Genomic DNA, 17,163 nt, shown 5'->3' on the forward strand with positions numbered 1-17,163 from the left:
TTTTCTGTTTATGTGGTGCTGAGGAATCGAACCTAGAGCTTTATGCATGTTAGACAAGCACTCTACCACTAACCCACATTCCCAGCCCAATCATAATTTTCATGATCAACTTGTCTTAGGAAATATTCTCACCATCACACTAATGTGAGGTGTGCTTCTTTCATCTAGGAATTTATTTCTCTTTTCCTTCCTTCCTTCCTTCCTTCCTTCCTTCCTTCCTTCCTTCCTTCCTTCATTCTTTTCCTTCCTCTTCTTGCCTTTTGTGCTGGTCCAGAGGCTTGAACTTGGGGCCTGGGCACTGTTGTGAACTTTATTTCCTCAAGGTAGTTCTCTACCATTGGAGCCACAGCTCTACTTCTGGCCATTTTGGTAGTTAATTGCAAATAAATGTCCCACAGGTGTTCCTGCCTTAGTTGGTTTTGAACCTCAATTCTCAGATCTCAGCCTCCTGAGTAGCTGTGATTATAGGCATGAGCCACCTATGCCCCATATCTAGGCATTTTTTAATCCAACCAAGTTGACTATCAACATTAACCATCACAATGCCTTTGCTCTAGCCCTCATCTCAACACTTCAGGCATGAAACCCTCTCTTTGATCTGTAACTTTTCCCCCTTCTTCTGGTTCCTGGTCTAAATTAATCAAACTCCTTAAGGTGCAGATCCTCCATCTTCCTTCATAGCCACATGTGTATGAAAGATGCTGTGGTCCAGAAATTAAAGAACAAGGAACCCCAAAGTTTAAACTTGGAATGGAGGAGACTAGTCACTTGCACACTTTTTGCCTCAGGCTTCCATTGCTCTAGAAACTGAAACAGAGCAGAGTGTTTGGACTAGGTAAGTACATCAGTGGGCAAGCTCAAGTTGACCACTTCCATTTTTTATTTCAAACTTCTACTATTGATAGAAGATTCACATATTTCTACTTTCAGTCCTGACCTTTCTTTCAAGATTAAGGCTTGAGTGATACAATTTTCTGTTGCTATTTCAATAAAGGCATCATGCTAAATATGTCCCCAAATGAACTTTTTAAAATCTCAAATTTGCCATTCTCTACTCAGTATTACAATAATTGACAATACCATTCAACAGGCATGCAATAAAGAAACCCAACATCCTTTTTTCTGCTTTTCTTTCCTAATGCACCCAGTGCATATCTTAAATCCATTCTTTCCTGTTTGTCTCCAGAACTGACGTCTAGTTTAATATCTTAAGAATTCATTCACCCAGACTAATTATATCTTGTAACTAGTTTTAGCATTCTCAAATTCATGTCTGCTGCACGTGGCTCATACCACCTAGTGAGGGCTGGTAGTCTGCTCCTCTCTCTAAACCTATGATCCACAATTCAGTAGCTTGAAATTGTCCCAGAGGAAATCTATACACTGTATAAATCAGCAAGCACTACTAATCAAGATCTTTCATGTTTCTTTCAGTGGCAAGTTAGTTGTTAAATATTTACCAACACATTACCGCTGCTGGTGTCCCACTCTGTCCGAACTAGATTTTGTACAACACTTATTAATCTATGCTCTTTTCCGGATTGAAACACTTCAGTCACTTCCTACAGCCAACAGATAACACCTAAGTTCTTTAATGGCATACAAGGCTTTTGATCATCTTGTCTCTGTGTAAATGTTCAGTTTCCTCACCTACCTCTCCTTAGTCTCACAATTTATGTCACAAGTGTCACAAATGGGTTTACTTGAGCCAAATTTTCCGTACATATGTGTGTGTCTCTGTGTATGTCTTTGTGTGTACATATGTGTATGTATGCTTGGCCTGCACACTGTCTTTTAAATTGAGCCAACCTTTCAACCTTAAAAATTCTAATCCAAAATTCATATTTCTGACTCCTCCTGAAAATAACACCACCAAACTCTCTTTTATGTTAATGCACATAATTGTAGGAGGTGGAGAGTAGCTGTAATGGCTCCTACAGTTTAGCAGTTCTTCCCATTCACCCAGAAGGATTATGTATATACACATATATCTGGACCTCATTTCTGTTATCTGTTCTTTGATTGGCCCCTAGTATGGACTATCTCAAAGTCTAGATTATGAGCAGAAACTTCTGATCCTCATTGCAAAATCTTATTCTTTCTTTTCGTCACAATCTTTATGGTAGTCCACGGTCCCTGCCAAGTTTTTAAAAGATAAAACAATAGGATGATAAGGGGAGAAAAATACAAACTGGGGTAAAATGTTAGATTACAAATATTTGTCTTGTGACTCTGTGATGAGAATAATTGGGACAACAAAGGAGAAACTGTATTCCAGGGAGAGAAAGAGAAGAGAACTGGTAATCAGGAAAAGGTGACAAGGCATTTATAAAGCATGGAAAAATACAGTGGGAGGAAAAACATCATTAAAAAAAATTAAGCGTACGTCAGTTTGAAAATAAAAATTTGAGAAAAAAAAAATTAAGCAACAATCCATAGCTCTGACTGTAGGTCACTAGTGAGGAGGAAAAACCAAAACCACGAGCACCAGGTAAGTCAGGCAGCTCTAATGACAATGGGCTGGAGAAATGTACCTTTATTGTACTCTTTAAATCCAGTTGGGGTGGTAGTGTGCTAGTGATGTCCCCTATCTGGAAGGCTAGTATTGAACAAGAAATGCATTTCATCACTCCCTCATAGATCCGTGCTACAGCCAAGTATCATCTTGTCAGAGGGCCTATTGTTTCAGACCAAGATACACTCAGGTCCTGGAAACAAGGAGCGGTGGAGCTCAGGGAACCAAGGGATACCATGTCACAATGTGCGAGTGGGCGACAGCAATCATGAAGAGCAGAAGGACCAGATATGGACCCACTGAAAAGTTTAAAGCAGTGGAAATTTTACACTCTGCAGATATTTGTAGTCTGTGACCATAGACTCCGTGACAATGAGCAAGCCCCATTATGTATGGATTATTGTGAGGTTAGAGAACCTCAGAACTTTGGCTGACTGATTGCCATATGTTTTCTTCTTGATTGGACTGAGATTTGGGAGTCTAGGTTCATGGAAATTGCTCAATTTCCTCAGATTCCTTCCTTCCACAAATGTTGTGTTGTTGGGTAGAGTCTCAAATAATTGATACAAGCAGGCAAAGTTTTCTGTTCCCTTAGGTCTTTCTCATATTTCAGTGCAGATGTTAGTCGTCTATTTGCTTCCTCCACTCTCCAACACACTTGGGGGCACCCCTAGTCTTGGATGTTTGCTGCCCTTGTTTGTACAAACTAGGGAATTTTGGTATGAGTAGATTCTTCCCAAAATAGATCAAATTTTAGACCTTAAAGCAAGTCTTCAACAAACACAAAATGTTGAAATAATTTCCTTTTTGTGCCTTACTGGGGAAGCAAGAAGTATATACGTTAAATAGTTGAATGACAATGTAAAGTGGCATACGAAGGCTGCCTTGGATATAGCCTAGTACCTACAATATTTGAGAAGGCAGCAAATGATGGGCTCAAAATTAGAAGTAGGAGCTACAGAATAGGCTAGAATTTACAATGACCCTTGGCTGGCAAAAGAATGAGTCAAACCATCCCCAGAAGGATCCACCAGGAGAAGAGTGAGTGAGGTAAAAATGGCACTGGCTACAGAAGAAAGGACAATGGGGATGGGAGGACAGAAAAAAGGACAATGGGGATGGTTTGTCACTATAGACAAGTTTTCTCTAAATGATTTTTCGTTTTTGAGCTGGGTGATGGTAGCCTATGCCTGTAATCCTAGCTACTCAGAAGGCTGAGATCTGAAGATCAAGGTTCAAAGACATCCTGAACAGGAAAGTCCACAAGAATCTATCCCCAAAACAACCAGAAATAAAAACAACAACAACAACAACAAAAACAGCTATAGGCTGGGCTGGAGACATAGCTCAAATGGGAGAGTGCTAGGTGAACAAGGAAGCAGAGTGAGAACAAGGCCCTGAGTTCAAACCCTAGTACCTAGTACCAGCAAAAAGTAAATAAATATATTTTAAAATATTTCTTTTTTAATATGAATTACTTAGAAAGCCAAATGGAGACTCACAATACCCCTTGTTGGACAATGGAACCTGGATACGTTCCAGGAAAGCACTCCATATGTTAAACATAGTTACCTGTCAGCCCCATAAAACGAGAGGCTAAGACAGTATTCATAGGTAACTCTGTTTGTCTTGGGCAGTCTTGGCAGCATTGACATCAAAGAAAAGAAAGGAAAAAGAAAAATAGAAACAGCAAGGAAGGGGGAAAGAAGACAAGATAAGCTGCAACACAGCAAGTAGATAGTCCTACCAACCAAAGTGAAGGAAGTCTCTACTCTTCCCCCACTCTCCCAACTCCTTTAGATGGTGACAGAGAAAGAACAAAACTTTCAGATGTGAGCTTTTTTTTTCTTCCTGGGAAAACTGTGACAAATTGCTCACTTACCTTCTCTCCCAACTCTAGGTTTTATGCGGATTGTGCTTATATTCATTTCCAGGCCCACTCAGACCCACTTCTTCCTTAGCCTGTAGGCTTATGTTAATTTCAGAGATTATTCTTTCCTGTGTCCAATTTACTTTATGAGCCAAGTTGCTCACTTCCTGCTGTTTTGTTTGTAGCTGCTCCTTCTAAATGTTTAACAATGTTTACTCGCTGCTCCATCATAGCAATTGATGACCAATATGCAGCCAATTTTCAACTCTTCAAAGGCTGGTGCAACCACTCAGTGAAGAATGCAAACTCCTCCACCTCTTTCCTACTCTTTTGATTGCTAGCCACTTGTCTGTTTAGGAATTCCTCATGCATATTAGGAGGGAGGCAAAAATTATGAACAATACACTGGGCACTAGGAACCCATATCTATAACCTTAGCCACCCAGAAGTCTGAGATATGAAGGATTGAGTTTCAATGCCAGCCCAGGCATAAAAGTCCAAGAGACTCCAGCTCCAATTAATCAGCAAAACTCTGGGCTGGTGATATTATTCAAGTAGCAGAACACCAGCTGGGAGCAAACAAGCCTCACACTGAATTCAAACTCTAGTATCAACAAAAATGAATGATTACAACGTGACTCATCCTTTCTTCAGGTTTCCAGTAACTCTGAGTTGTTGTTTTTCTTTTTTTCTGATTTTATATATTTGTTTTTAATTTAATTAATAAATTTTTGGTGCTGGGACTGGGGCTAGAATTCAGGGCCTGAGCACTCTCCCTGGGCTTTTTTGCTCAAGGCTAAGCACTCTACGACTTGAACCACAGCTCCACTTCTAAATTTTTCATGATTAATTGGAGATAAAAGTCTCACAGACTTTCCTGCCCTGGCTGACTTTGAACTACAATTCTCCGATCTCAACTCTGAGTAGTTAGGATTACAGGTATAAACTGGATGTGAACTGTCTGCATCTGGCTTTTTAAGTAGTTTTGAGAATTAAACAACTGTTGCTTAAAACAATACTTGTCTATTTTGTGAGATTTTCCATTATTTCTGTTCTGTTCTCTCCACTTAAAAAATGAGTATTTGGAACTCTTTTCTTTGATTCTTTAAGTATGATACGATTAATATTTTCCTATCTTCTGGAATCCTATCCACATTTGGAATAGTAAATCTTATCCCATATAAGGTTTCTTCTGACTCTTCTATTCCTGGATCCTATCACATTTGGATTATGTTTAAGTCTGGTGAACTGTGTTAGTTCCTGTATGAGACAGAAAACAGTCTAGATTCCAAAATCACATCTTAAATTTGGAAGATTTTTTTAATTCATTGGTCAAGTTCTACATACTTTCTCAGAGGTGCTCCTGACTGTCTAAAGAACTGTGTACCCTTCATCTCCAGCTTCTATTTACTCCAAACACACAAGCAGCAGTTTTGTCAAAGGTTTTTTTTTTGCTATTAGTAACTAACCTTACTGCAAATGTAGAATTCCTCATGTCCATAGCACTTCTTCATGACCATAGCAAATGTTCTCTACCTTCCTAGGACCTAGAGGAAGTTAGGTGAACTATGTCTGGCCTTGGTCTTTGGTTCCCTGAGATCTCCTATGCACACATCACTGGAACCATTTGAGCAAGTCTTCTTTTCAGGCACCACTGCTTGATGATTTGAACTGTATTTAAGATGGTTAGCTGTAATTAGCCTTTCAAACGACTATTCTGGCAGTCTCTATATCTCCTTTGGGACTGAACATACACTACTATGTACTGTTACCAGTTTAATATGGGTTCGATATACATAACTCAAGGTCAGCACAGCATTCTTTATTTCTGTTTTCCCCTATTCTGTCCCAGGCCAAACTGGGCATGTGTCAGTACACTAATTTTAAGAGCCAGGCTCTTAATTTTTAATGCTTTTATTTTAGATTTGGCTCTGCTACTAAAGCTATGTAATCTTAGGTATGTCTTTCAGCCTCTCTGTGCCTCAGTTCCTTTGTATGAACAGAATATTTGCCCCTCCCCCAGTGTTGTTATGGGTATTAATGGAATGAATACATGTAAAGTACCTAGGACAATGCCTGAAATACAGTAGATATTCCACAAAATTAGCTATTCTACTAAGGAGAAATTCCAAAAGAATGGAGAATAAAGTTCCTGGTTTACCATTTCATGGCTTCTATGGTCCTTCTCTCTCCTTAGTTTAATTCTGCCTTTCTTTGCTTGTCATTTCTTGCACACAGGTGCCCACTCTGATGATGGACACTCAGTTCTCAGAATTCACACCAGACATCACTCCTATCATGCTGGCTGCCCATACCAATAACTATGAAATTATCAAATTGCTTGTCCAAAAACGGGTCACTATTCCACGACCTCACCAGATCCGCTGCAATTGTGTGGAGTGTGTGTCCAGTTCAGAAGTGGACAGCCTGCGCCACTCCCGCTCCCGACTGAACATTTATAAGGCTCTGGCAAGCCCCTCACTCATTGCCTTATCAAGTGAGGACCCCATTCTAACTGCTTTCCGTCTGGGCTGGGAGCTCAAGGAGCTCAGCAAGGTGGAGAATGAGTTCAAGGCTGAATATGAGGAGCTCTCCCAGCAGTGCAAGCTTTTTGCTAAAGATCTGTTGGACCAAGCTCGAAGCTCTCGGGAACTCGAGATCATCCTCAACCACCGAGATGACCACAGTGAAGAGCTTGACCCTCAGAAGTACCATGACCTGGCCAAGCTGAAGGTGGCAATCAAATACCACCAGAAAGAGGTAAGTTGCGATCATCTCTACTTTCAGGGCAGTGTAAGGCCTCCAAAGCCAGAGGTAACATTTTCCTCTCACTTAGACTTCTACAAAACGAAGGATTGGACAGGCATCACAAACATGTCCATTTATCCATGACACAGCAGTCTTTGTATATACCCTTAACGGAGCCACAGGGCTCTTCAAAAGGAAGGTATTCTTCCTCTTCCCTCTCCTTGTCCTCCTCTTTTTCTCTTCCCCACCCCTCCTCCACCTTCCTCCTCCTCCTCTCTCCTCCTCTTTACTCCTCCTCCCCTCTCCTCCTCCACCTCCTCCTACTTCTTCCTATTTCTTTGCCTTTTCTGGGGCTTGAACTCAGGTGTTCATACTCCCGATCAGCTGTTTTGTTAAGCCATGCCTCCACTTCTAGCTTTGGGCTGGTTATTTGGAGATAAGAATCTTGAGGATTTGCTTGCCCATATTGGCTCTGTATCATGATTCTCAGGTCCCAGCCTCCTCTATAACTAGGATTACAGGCTTCATTCATTTAATAAATACTTACTGAGCACTGTTGTAGGTGCTTGGGACACAAAAAGTAGGCACAGGTCCTGCTTTCATAGAGCATCACTAGTGGTGAACACTAAGTATTTGATAACCACTGAATATGCCACATCAGCTTTGGTGACCTCCAGACTGTTATGGTTCACCCCTCTGAGAAAATCCAATTCAAGCAGATTCACCGGACATGCTTTGCTTTCCAATTATTCCAGATGTATCATCAAGAAAGTATTACTCTATGCCATCATGCTCAATAATTTTAGGGAGCTTTGTAACAAACTGTATTTCACTCTTTAAGGAAATAGCACAGGACCACTTTAAGGAAATAGCACAAGACCATAGAAATATCATGAACTGTGGAGTTAGAGCAACTGAGGACAGAATTGCAACCTAGTAGCTCTGTGGCCTCAGAAAAGTCACTCCATTGTCAATACATTGGTTTATTCATTTATAAAATATAGAAGACAGTACTTTCTCCACTTCATAGGGATTTGTGAGAATAAACAAGGAAAGTTGGTGTCCAGTACCCAGCACAAAAGGTGCTTGAGTGCCCCTTTCCAGCTCTCTTCCCTGCTACCTACACTCAAATTCAAACAGGTAGAACCAAGAGGTGTTAAAGAGCAACTAGCTGTGTGGTTTCTTCATAGATTCTGTCTTTGAGACAAATTACATTGTATTCATTGTATTCCTTTATCTCAGAAAAAAATACCATGCCTTTGAAATAAGACAAAATCAGGGACTAGCAGCAACCATGTTGTGGAATCTGGCTCATTATCCAAAGGTGGCTTCAAACTCCTGATCCTCTATTCTCAAGTTACCAAGTGCTGGGAATTGAAAGTTTGTAAGCCACCACATCTGGGCCAAGGACAACTTCCCAGAAGATTGAAAAATTTTACAAAGGAATCTGGGTACCAGGGATTCATATCTGTAATCTACACAAAAAGCTGAAATATGAAAGATCTCAGTTTCAGGCCAGCTCAGGAAGAAAAATCTGAGTCTGCACCCCAACTAACAACTAAAATCTGGAGTAGAAGTGCGGCTCAAGTGCTGTCAGGGAGAAAACTGAACAAGAGCCCTGAGTTCAAACCTTGATTATCCCCTGGAATTACACAAACAAAATTACACACATGGAATTACAAAGGGATAAAAGGGCAACCCAAAGATTGAAAGGGCTACCCTGTGAGAAGTGATAAATGCACAGCCTTACTCCTGAACATTTGCTATTTATTTGCTTTAAGTTGTTTTGTAAGCATAGAGTTACTTAACCTCGCTTCTCCCTTCTGACAAATAGGGAAATAAAAGGAGCATTTACCACCCTGGAGAAAGGTAAAAAATATTTAAAACAAGTATTGTGCTTATGTGTGAGTACACAATAGGCATTCAATGAATATAGAGTACTGCTATTCCTTGTCATGTTCCACATAGAGATGATCTGTTTGCCTTGCAAGTAATAAATTTAGCCAATTCCCACCCCTCTTACCACCCTCTCCATCTCACTGCTCTGCTGTTGAGGTGTAGTGTCAGATATTTTGTTGAATAGCCTACTATAAGGCCTAATTGATTTTTCTGCATTTTGAAAGATGTATTGTGTACTTCCATTAATGACACATATTACAGTTTCAGTTGATTTTTTTTCACTTTACATAAACTGTTGTAATACTGTGAGAACAAACTCACAAGGACTTTAGAACATAAATAACGTGAGTAACAGCTCACAGGAACAGAATACTTGAAGACATACATGTTGCACAATGCAACTCAAATTTGTGTTCCTCACCTCAGTGGACAGGAGATAAACTTGACAATTACAGGTTCCCTTCACTTCTCTGAGAATTGGCAAAGCATTTTATTTTGTAGATTTTCACTATAGTACTTCAATTTGTTTTGTTCAATTGCCTTCCAACATTTTTATGACTTGACCCTTCCCATTTATTTACTCCCTTATTGCCAGTTTTTTATTTATTTTTTTACTGCTATTATTTTTTTTATTATAAAACTGATGTACAGAGAGGTTACAGTTTCATACGTTAGGCATTGGATACATTTCTTGTACTGTTTGTTACCTTGTCCCTCATACCCCCCTCCCCCCTCACACTTACCCTTTCCCCCGCTGAGGTGTTCAGTTCACTTACACCAAACAGTTTTGCAAGTATTGCTTTTGTAGTTGTTTGTCTTTTTTTACCCTGTGTCTCTCAATTTTGGTATTCCCTTTCAATTTCCTAGTTCTAATACCTGTATACACAGTTTCCAATATACGCAGATAAGATTACAGAGACAGTGTAGATACAATCACAAGAAGGTGATACAAGAACATCATCAATAGTAGAAGCTACAGATACACATGGGATGTTGAAAGTAGTTACAACTGTGATATATCTATTGTTTCCATAAAATGGAGTTCATTTCACTTAGCATCATCTTATGTGTTCATAAGGGTATAGCTATTGGAATCTTGTGATCCTCTGCTGTGACTTGCCTAAACCTGTGCTAATTATTCCCAATAAGGGAGACCAAAGAGTCCATGTTTCTTTGGGTCTGGCTCACTTCACTTAGTAAAATTTTTTCCAAGTCCTTCCATTTCCTTACAAATGGGGCAATGTCATTCTTTCTGATAGAGGCATAAAATTCCATTGTGTATATGTACCACATTTTCCTGATCCATTCGTCTACGGAGGGGCATCTGGGTTGGATCCAGATTCTTGCTATGACAAATTGCGCTGCAATGACAATTGTTGTGCTGGTGGCTTTACTGTGATTTTGTTTGTGGTCTTTTGGATAGATACCCAAAAGTGGGGTTGCTGGGTCATAGGGGAGTTCTATATTGAGCCTTCTGAGGAATCTCCATACTGCTTGCCAGAGTGGCTGAACCAGTATACATTCCCACCAACAATGAAGTAGGTTTCCCTTTTGGCCACATCCCCTCCAACAACTGCTATTGTTAGTTTTCTTGATATATGACATTCTTACTGGGGTGAGATGGAATCTCAATGTTGTTTTGATTTGCATTTCTTTTATGGCCAGTGATGTAGAGCACTTTTTCATATGTCCCTTGGCCATTCTCATTTCCTCATGAGAGAAGTCTCTTTGTAAGTCTTTAGCCCACTTGATGAGCGGGCTATTGGTTCTTTGCGGTTTGGTTTTGGAGGAAGGTAATTTTTTAAGTTCTGCATATATTTTAGATATGAGGCCTTTGTCCATTGAATGGCCGGTAAAGATCTTCTCCCAGTCTGTGGGCTTTCTGTTTATCTTGCGAGCTATGTCGTTTGCCCTGCAGAAGCTCTGCAGTTTGATGCAGTCCCATTTGTCCAACCTTTCTTTGATTTGTAGCCTTTCTGGGTCTTTGTTAAGGAAGTTCCTTCCTGCGCCAAGGAGGCCAAGTGTTTCTCCTACTCCTTCCTTTAGTGTTTTCAGGGTGTCTGTTTTGATTTCAAGGTCTTTAATCCATTTGGAATTGATTTTGGTGCAGGGTGATATATAAGGATCTAGTTTTAGTTGGTTGCATGTGTTGAGCCAGTTTTTCCAGCACAATTTGTTAAAGAGGCTATCTTTCTTCCAAACTATTGTTTTAGCCCTTTTATCAAAGATTAAGTATGCGTAGTTCTGTGGGTTCATTCCCGGGTCTTCAATTCTGTTCCATTGGTCTTCAGGCCTGTTCCGGTGTCAATACCAAGCTGTTTTTATTACTATAGCTTTATAATACAACTTGAAGTTGGGTATTGTAATTCCTCCAGCACTGTTCTTTCTGCTTAGGATTGTTTTTGCTATTCTAGGTCTTTTATTATTCCATATGAATTTCTGTATTGCTTCCTCTATTTCATCAAAAAATGGTGTTGGGATATTAATGGGTATTGCATTGAATTTGTAGATAGCCTTTGGCAATATTGCCATTTTGATTATATTAATCCTCCCAATCCGGGAGCATGGGAGGTTTTTCCATTTCCTTAGCTCTGACTTAATTTCGTTTTTCAAGGTTTTAAAGTTCTCCTCAAAGAGGTCTTTCACTTCTTTGGTTAAGGTTATTCCTAGGTATTTTATGTTTTTGGGGGCTATTGCAAAGGGAGTTGCTTTCCTGATATCAGCCTCGGTCTTCGGGTCGTTAGCATAGAGAAAGGCCATTGATTTTTGAAGGTTTATTTTATATCCTGCAACTTTGCCAAAGTTTTGGATCAGCTCTAGTAGCTTGGGGGTAGAGTCTATGGGATTCTTTAGGTATAGGATCATGTCATCTGCGAAGAGAGAAAGTTTAACTTCATCTTTACCTACTTGGATCCCCTTTATATTTTCTTCTTGCCTGATTTCTCTGGCTAGGAATTCTAGTACTATGTTGAAGAGCAGGGGAGAGAGTGGACATCCCTGCCTTGTTCCTGATTTTAAAGGGAATGGCTTCAGTTTTTCACCATTTAGAGTTATGCTTGGCGTTGCTTTGTCATAAACTGCCTTGATTATATTCAGGAATGTTCCCTGGAATCCCAGTTTTTCCAGGGCTTTTAGCATAAATGGGTGCTGGATTTTATCAAACGCTTTTTCTTCATCCAGAGATAGAACTATGTGGTTCTTTACCGTGCTCCGGTTGATGTGGTGGATTACATTAATTGACTTGCGTATATTAAACCAACTTTGCATCCCTGGGATGAATCCAGTTTGATCATGGTGTATGATTTTTTTGATGACCTGTTGAAGTCGATTGGCCAGTATTTTGTTGAGAATTTTTGCGTCTATGTTCATCAGGGAAATCGATCTATAGTCCTCTTTCCGTGATGAGTCCCTGCCTGGTTTTGGGATGAGGGTTATACTGGCTTCATAAAATGAGTCTGGTAGTGAACGTTCTCTTTCAATTTCATTGAAGAGTTTGAGAAATATTGGTGTGAGTTCTGTTTTGAAGGCCTTGTAGAATTCCGCAGTGAATCCATGTGGACCTGGGCTTTTCTTGGATGGGAGAACATTTATTGCCGTTTCTATTTCAATACTTGATATGGGTCTGTTTAGGAGGTTTAAATCTTCATGGTTCAGTTTGGGGATATGAATTTTTTCTAGGAAATCATCCATTTCTTCCCAGTTCTCGAATTTGTTGGCATAAAGGTTTGCAAAATAGTCCCTTGTTATTTTCTGAATTTCGGTTATTTCTGTGGTGATGTTACCTGTTTTAATTCTTATCTTGATTATTTGAGTTTGCTCCCTTTGTTTTTTGGTCAGGTTTGCCAGGGGGTCTGTCTATCTTGTTGATCTTTTCAAAGAACCAACTCTTTGTTTTATTGATTCTTTCAATGGTTTTTTTCGTCTCTAATTGATTTAATTCTGATTTGATTTTAATTATTTGCTTCCGTCTATTGATTTGGGGTTTGGCTTGTTGTTCTCTCTCAAGGAAATTAAGGTGCTTCCTTAAATTAGTGAGTTGCTGTTTCTCCAGGTTGTTGATGTATGCACTCAGAGATATGAATTTTCCTCTGAGTACTGCCTTTTCTGTGTCCCAAAGGAGCTGGTACTTTGTGTCCTCAACTTGGTTGAATTCCATAAACATTTGAATTTCCGTTTTAATTTCTTCAGTGACCCTCTGATGGTTCAGCAGTGTGTTGTTTAGTCTCCATGAATTGTAGCAATTTCTGTGGTGGCTGTTTGAGTTGAGCTCTAATTTTATTCCATTGTGGTCTGAGAGAATGTAGGCAATGGTTTTGATACTTCTGAATTTGTACAGATTTTCTTTGTGCCCTAAGATGTGATATATTTTGGAGAATGTTCCATGTGCTGCCGAAAAGACTGTGTATTCTGTCCTTGCTGGGTGGAATATTCTGTAGATGTCGATTAAGTCTAGTTGGTCTATGCAATTGTTTAGTTCTGTGGTTTCTTCGTTCAGGTTTTGGTGTGTTGATCTGTCCAGAAGTGATAGTGGAGTGTGAAAGTCCCCAACTATCATTTGTTTGGGTCTATGAGTGTTTTAAGAGTCAGTAGTGTTTGTTTGATGAAGTTGGGTGCTCCTGCATTTGGTGTGTAGATATTTAGAATGGTTATTTCTTCCTGTTGGAGAGATCCCTTTACTAGTATGTAGTAACCTTCTTTCTCTCTTCTTACCTTTTTTAATTTGAAGTCAATTTTGTCTGATACTAGGATTGCAACTCCAGCCTGCTTATGGGGGCCATTTGCTTGATAGATTTGTTTCCAGCCTTTCACTTTTAGAAGATGTTTACTTTTGCTGGATAGATGTGTCTCTTGGAGGCAGCAGAAAGATGGATCTTGATTTTTGATCAAACTTATGAGCTTATGTCGTTTGATTGGAGAATTAAGTCCATTAATGTTGAGAGTTAGGATTGAGAGATGATCATTTGTTCCTTTCATTATCACTATCTTGCTTAAAGCTGTGTCTTCCCATTTCTTGATCTGATGTTTACTAATTAGGGTTCATTTCTCTGTCTGTAATGGGATCTTGATTATTATCCCTGTATAGTACATCTTTGAAGACTTTCTGTAAAACTGGTTTTGTGGAGATATATTGTTTCAGTTTTTCCTTACTGCGGAAGACTTTTATTTGACCTTCGGCTATGAAGGAGAGTTTGGCTGGGTACAGAATTCTTGGTTGATAGTTATTTTTATTTAGAGTTTGGTGTACTTCATTCCAGGCTTTCCTTGCTTTCATGGTCTCTGCTGAGAAGTCTGGGATAATTCTGATTGCTTTTCCTTTATATGTGATTGTTTTCTTTGCCCTAACAGCTTTGAGTATTTTTTCCTTGCACTCTACTGAACCTGTTTTGATCACAATGTGTCGGTGGGATGTCCTATTCTGGTCTGGTCGATTTGGGGTTCTAAATGCTTCTTGTATCTGTATAGGCCTTTCTTTCTGGATATTTGGAAAGTTCTCAGCTAATATCCTGTTAAATAGGTTGCCTATCCCATTAACCTCTTTCTCCAAGTTTTCCTCAATACCTATTATCCTTAAATTGGGCTTCCTGATCGTGTCTTGCATCTCATGTAACGATCTGTTTTGTTGATTGGACTGGATTTGTATTGATTTTTGATCTTTCTCCATAGAATCTAAGGAATCTTCAGCTCCTGAGATTCGATCCTCTGCTTCAGTTAGTAGGGACTGTAGGCTAGTTACCTGATTTCGAATCTCTTTTGCTTCTGACTGGTCTTTCCTGATAATTTCCATGTCATTTCTCAGGTCTTCTATGGACTTCTTTACTTCATTAACTTCATTACTTTGGTTTTGAGAGTTGTCTCTCAAATCTTTAAGCTGGTGAGCTATCTTTTCATTTGACTCTTGAAGTTCATTTATCTTTCTATTTGTGGATGCCATGAAATTCTCCATTAATTTTTGCTTTGCCTCCTCACGCTCTAGAATAATTGACTGAAGAGATTCAAACTTTTCATTTATCATGTTTATCGGTAGACTTTGTAGAGCTTTTTGGGGGTTCTCTTCTATGTCTTTGATTGACAGCTCTGCTTCCTGCTTGTTTTGAGTGGGGGATAAGACTTCATTGTTTGCCATCGTTCTTGTGTTTCTTCTGCCCATTTGAATTGGGGATGCCAGTCTACCAGCACCTGTGAGCACCGTTTAAGACCCAAAACAGCCCTTACCAAGCACTGTTGTGTAAATCTTACAAGTTCACAATTATGTACAGATACCCTGTACACCTGTCTATAAAATTAGATTTGGTGTTCCTAAAGAACACAATTTCAATATAACAACTGATCCTGGGCCCTATATTCAGTAGTTACTTATTTACTGTTACAACCCTATATGCAATTCTTGTTTTTATATTAAGTTCTTTTAGGACTGGCTTTCTCTATGAACCCCTTTGATTCACTCGGATTAAGCTGGGATACCCTCTATGCAATAACCAGGAGTCATTGGAGACTGGAGGTCCAGGCAGTAAGTCAGGAGGGTAAGTTGGAGGTAGTAAAGAGAATAGAGTAAAATGTATTGGGGAGGGGAGGTGGTGATTTGGGTTTAGTTTCAGTGACATGGAAGTGTCGAGAAGAGTAGAATCAGTAGAGAGAATAAGGTTGCAATAATAGATAATGGAGAGTTAGCAGAAAAGAGTGGAGGTGTTCTTCATAGGAAAGTAAGTTTTAAAGAAAGAGAGCGCAAAGAGAGAAATAAAGTAAAAATAGTGAGAGACAGATGCACACAACAGAGAAAAATTATTTTAAAAAGAAAATAAAATAAAAAGGAAAAAAAATCATAAAAGGAACAACCCAAACAAACAGGAAAGAAAAAAAAACTTGATAAAACAAACAGGTAAAAATATAAAACATGGAGAAAAAAAAAACCGACAACGTTTCCGAATTGAAAAAAAAAAATTTTTTTTTAAAGTCTAATAAATGTTGAAAAGATAAAAAAAATGGAGTCTTCCTTGTTTGGGTGGTCTTTCCCCAGTCTCTGGTTTCCTTGTGATGATCTGCAGTCTATATTCCTGATTGTCTGGGTTTGGCAGAATTCAGTTTGCTCCTCTGTCCGCTGCGGGGCCGAGGCCTTTAACGCCTGCCTTTGAATCGGCTGTGGACTGAGAAGGGCGGGGCGCCTCTGGCCTGTTTTACCCAGCTGAGAGTTGCTTGCCTGTGTGAGGCTTCTGCCTCCTGGGCGGGCCGGCCTCCTTGGCGGAGGTGGCTATGGAAAGCAGCCCCTTTTCGGGCTGGGAATTGGGCTTCCTCTGTGACGGGACTGTTTAACTGTCTCAGGTTCCTCCGTCTGGTGTTTCTGTGCCGCCGGGAGCTGCTGGCTGTTTTTGCATTAAATTCAGAAGTTCCCTCTTATTGCCAGTTTTAGGGACTGCTCCATTTGGAAACTATTCATGACTTTATCATTTTCAAGGGCATCTGGAGTCACCCTTGACATCTAAATTAACTGCCCTTCAACCCTAGTTTGCCTTGCTATTTTTATGTTCTTTTTCTTATTCCTTTTATTGTGCTAAACCTTTGGCTTGTATTCCCTATTTCACAATGTCTCTCCTTACTGCTATTACAGATCATAATTATGTTATAATTATGTTGTTAAGGGCTCACATGGTATATTTCTCAGTATCACTTTACTAATGTAAATGTACCAAAGAGTTGTATTTACTTTTTTATTCCCTTAGTTATGCATCAAATGCCAACACTGTTTCTTCTGTGCCCATTGTAGAAGAAAGTGTGTGTGCTGGTCCTGTGCTTGAACTCAGAGCCTGGGCACTGTCCCTGAGAATTTTCTCAAAAGTAGTGCTCTACCACTTGAGCCACAGCTCCAATTCTGGCTTTTTGGGTGCTTAATCTCATGGGTGACACTTCTGGCTTTTTAAAAAATAATAATTACTTATTTATCGTCAAAGTGATGTACAAAGGGGTAACAGTTTCATACATTAGGCCATGGATACATTTCTTGTATTTTTTGTTTCCTCCTCCCTCATTTCCCCCCACTCCTCCCCCTTTTCCTCTCCTTCCATGAGTTGTTCAGTTGGTTTACTCCAAATGGTTTTGCAAGCATTGCTTTGGGAGTCATTTGTATTTTTATCCTTTG

At 39.6% G+C, this 17,163-nt stretch overlaps 1 protein-coding gene across 1 annotated transcript in view; it reads left to right on the forward strand.

Annotated features, from left to right (window-relative positions):
• Positions 1–17,163, forward strand: part of Trpc5 (transient receptor potential cation channel subfamily C member 5) — a 139,263-nt gene that overhangs the window by 25,207 nt on the left and 96,893 nt on the right. The window contains exon 2 of the mRNA XM_048336121.1: positions 6,624–7,145. Coding sequence (XP_048192078.1) covers positions 6,624–7,145 — 522 coding nt within the window. The remainder of the gene's footprint in view (positions 1–6,623; positions 7,146–17,163) is intronic.

Source organism: Perognathus longimembris, chromosome 28, assembly GCF_023159225.1.
Source record: "Perognathus longimembris pacificus isolate PPM17 chromosome 28, ASM2315922v1, whole genome shotgun sequence".
Taxonomy (NCBI): Eukaryota; Metazoa; Chordata; class Mammalia; order Rodentia; family Heteromyidae; genus Perognathus; species Perognathus longimembris.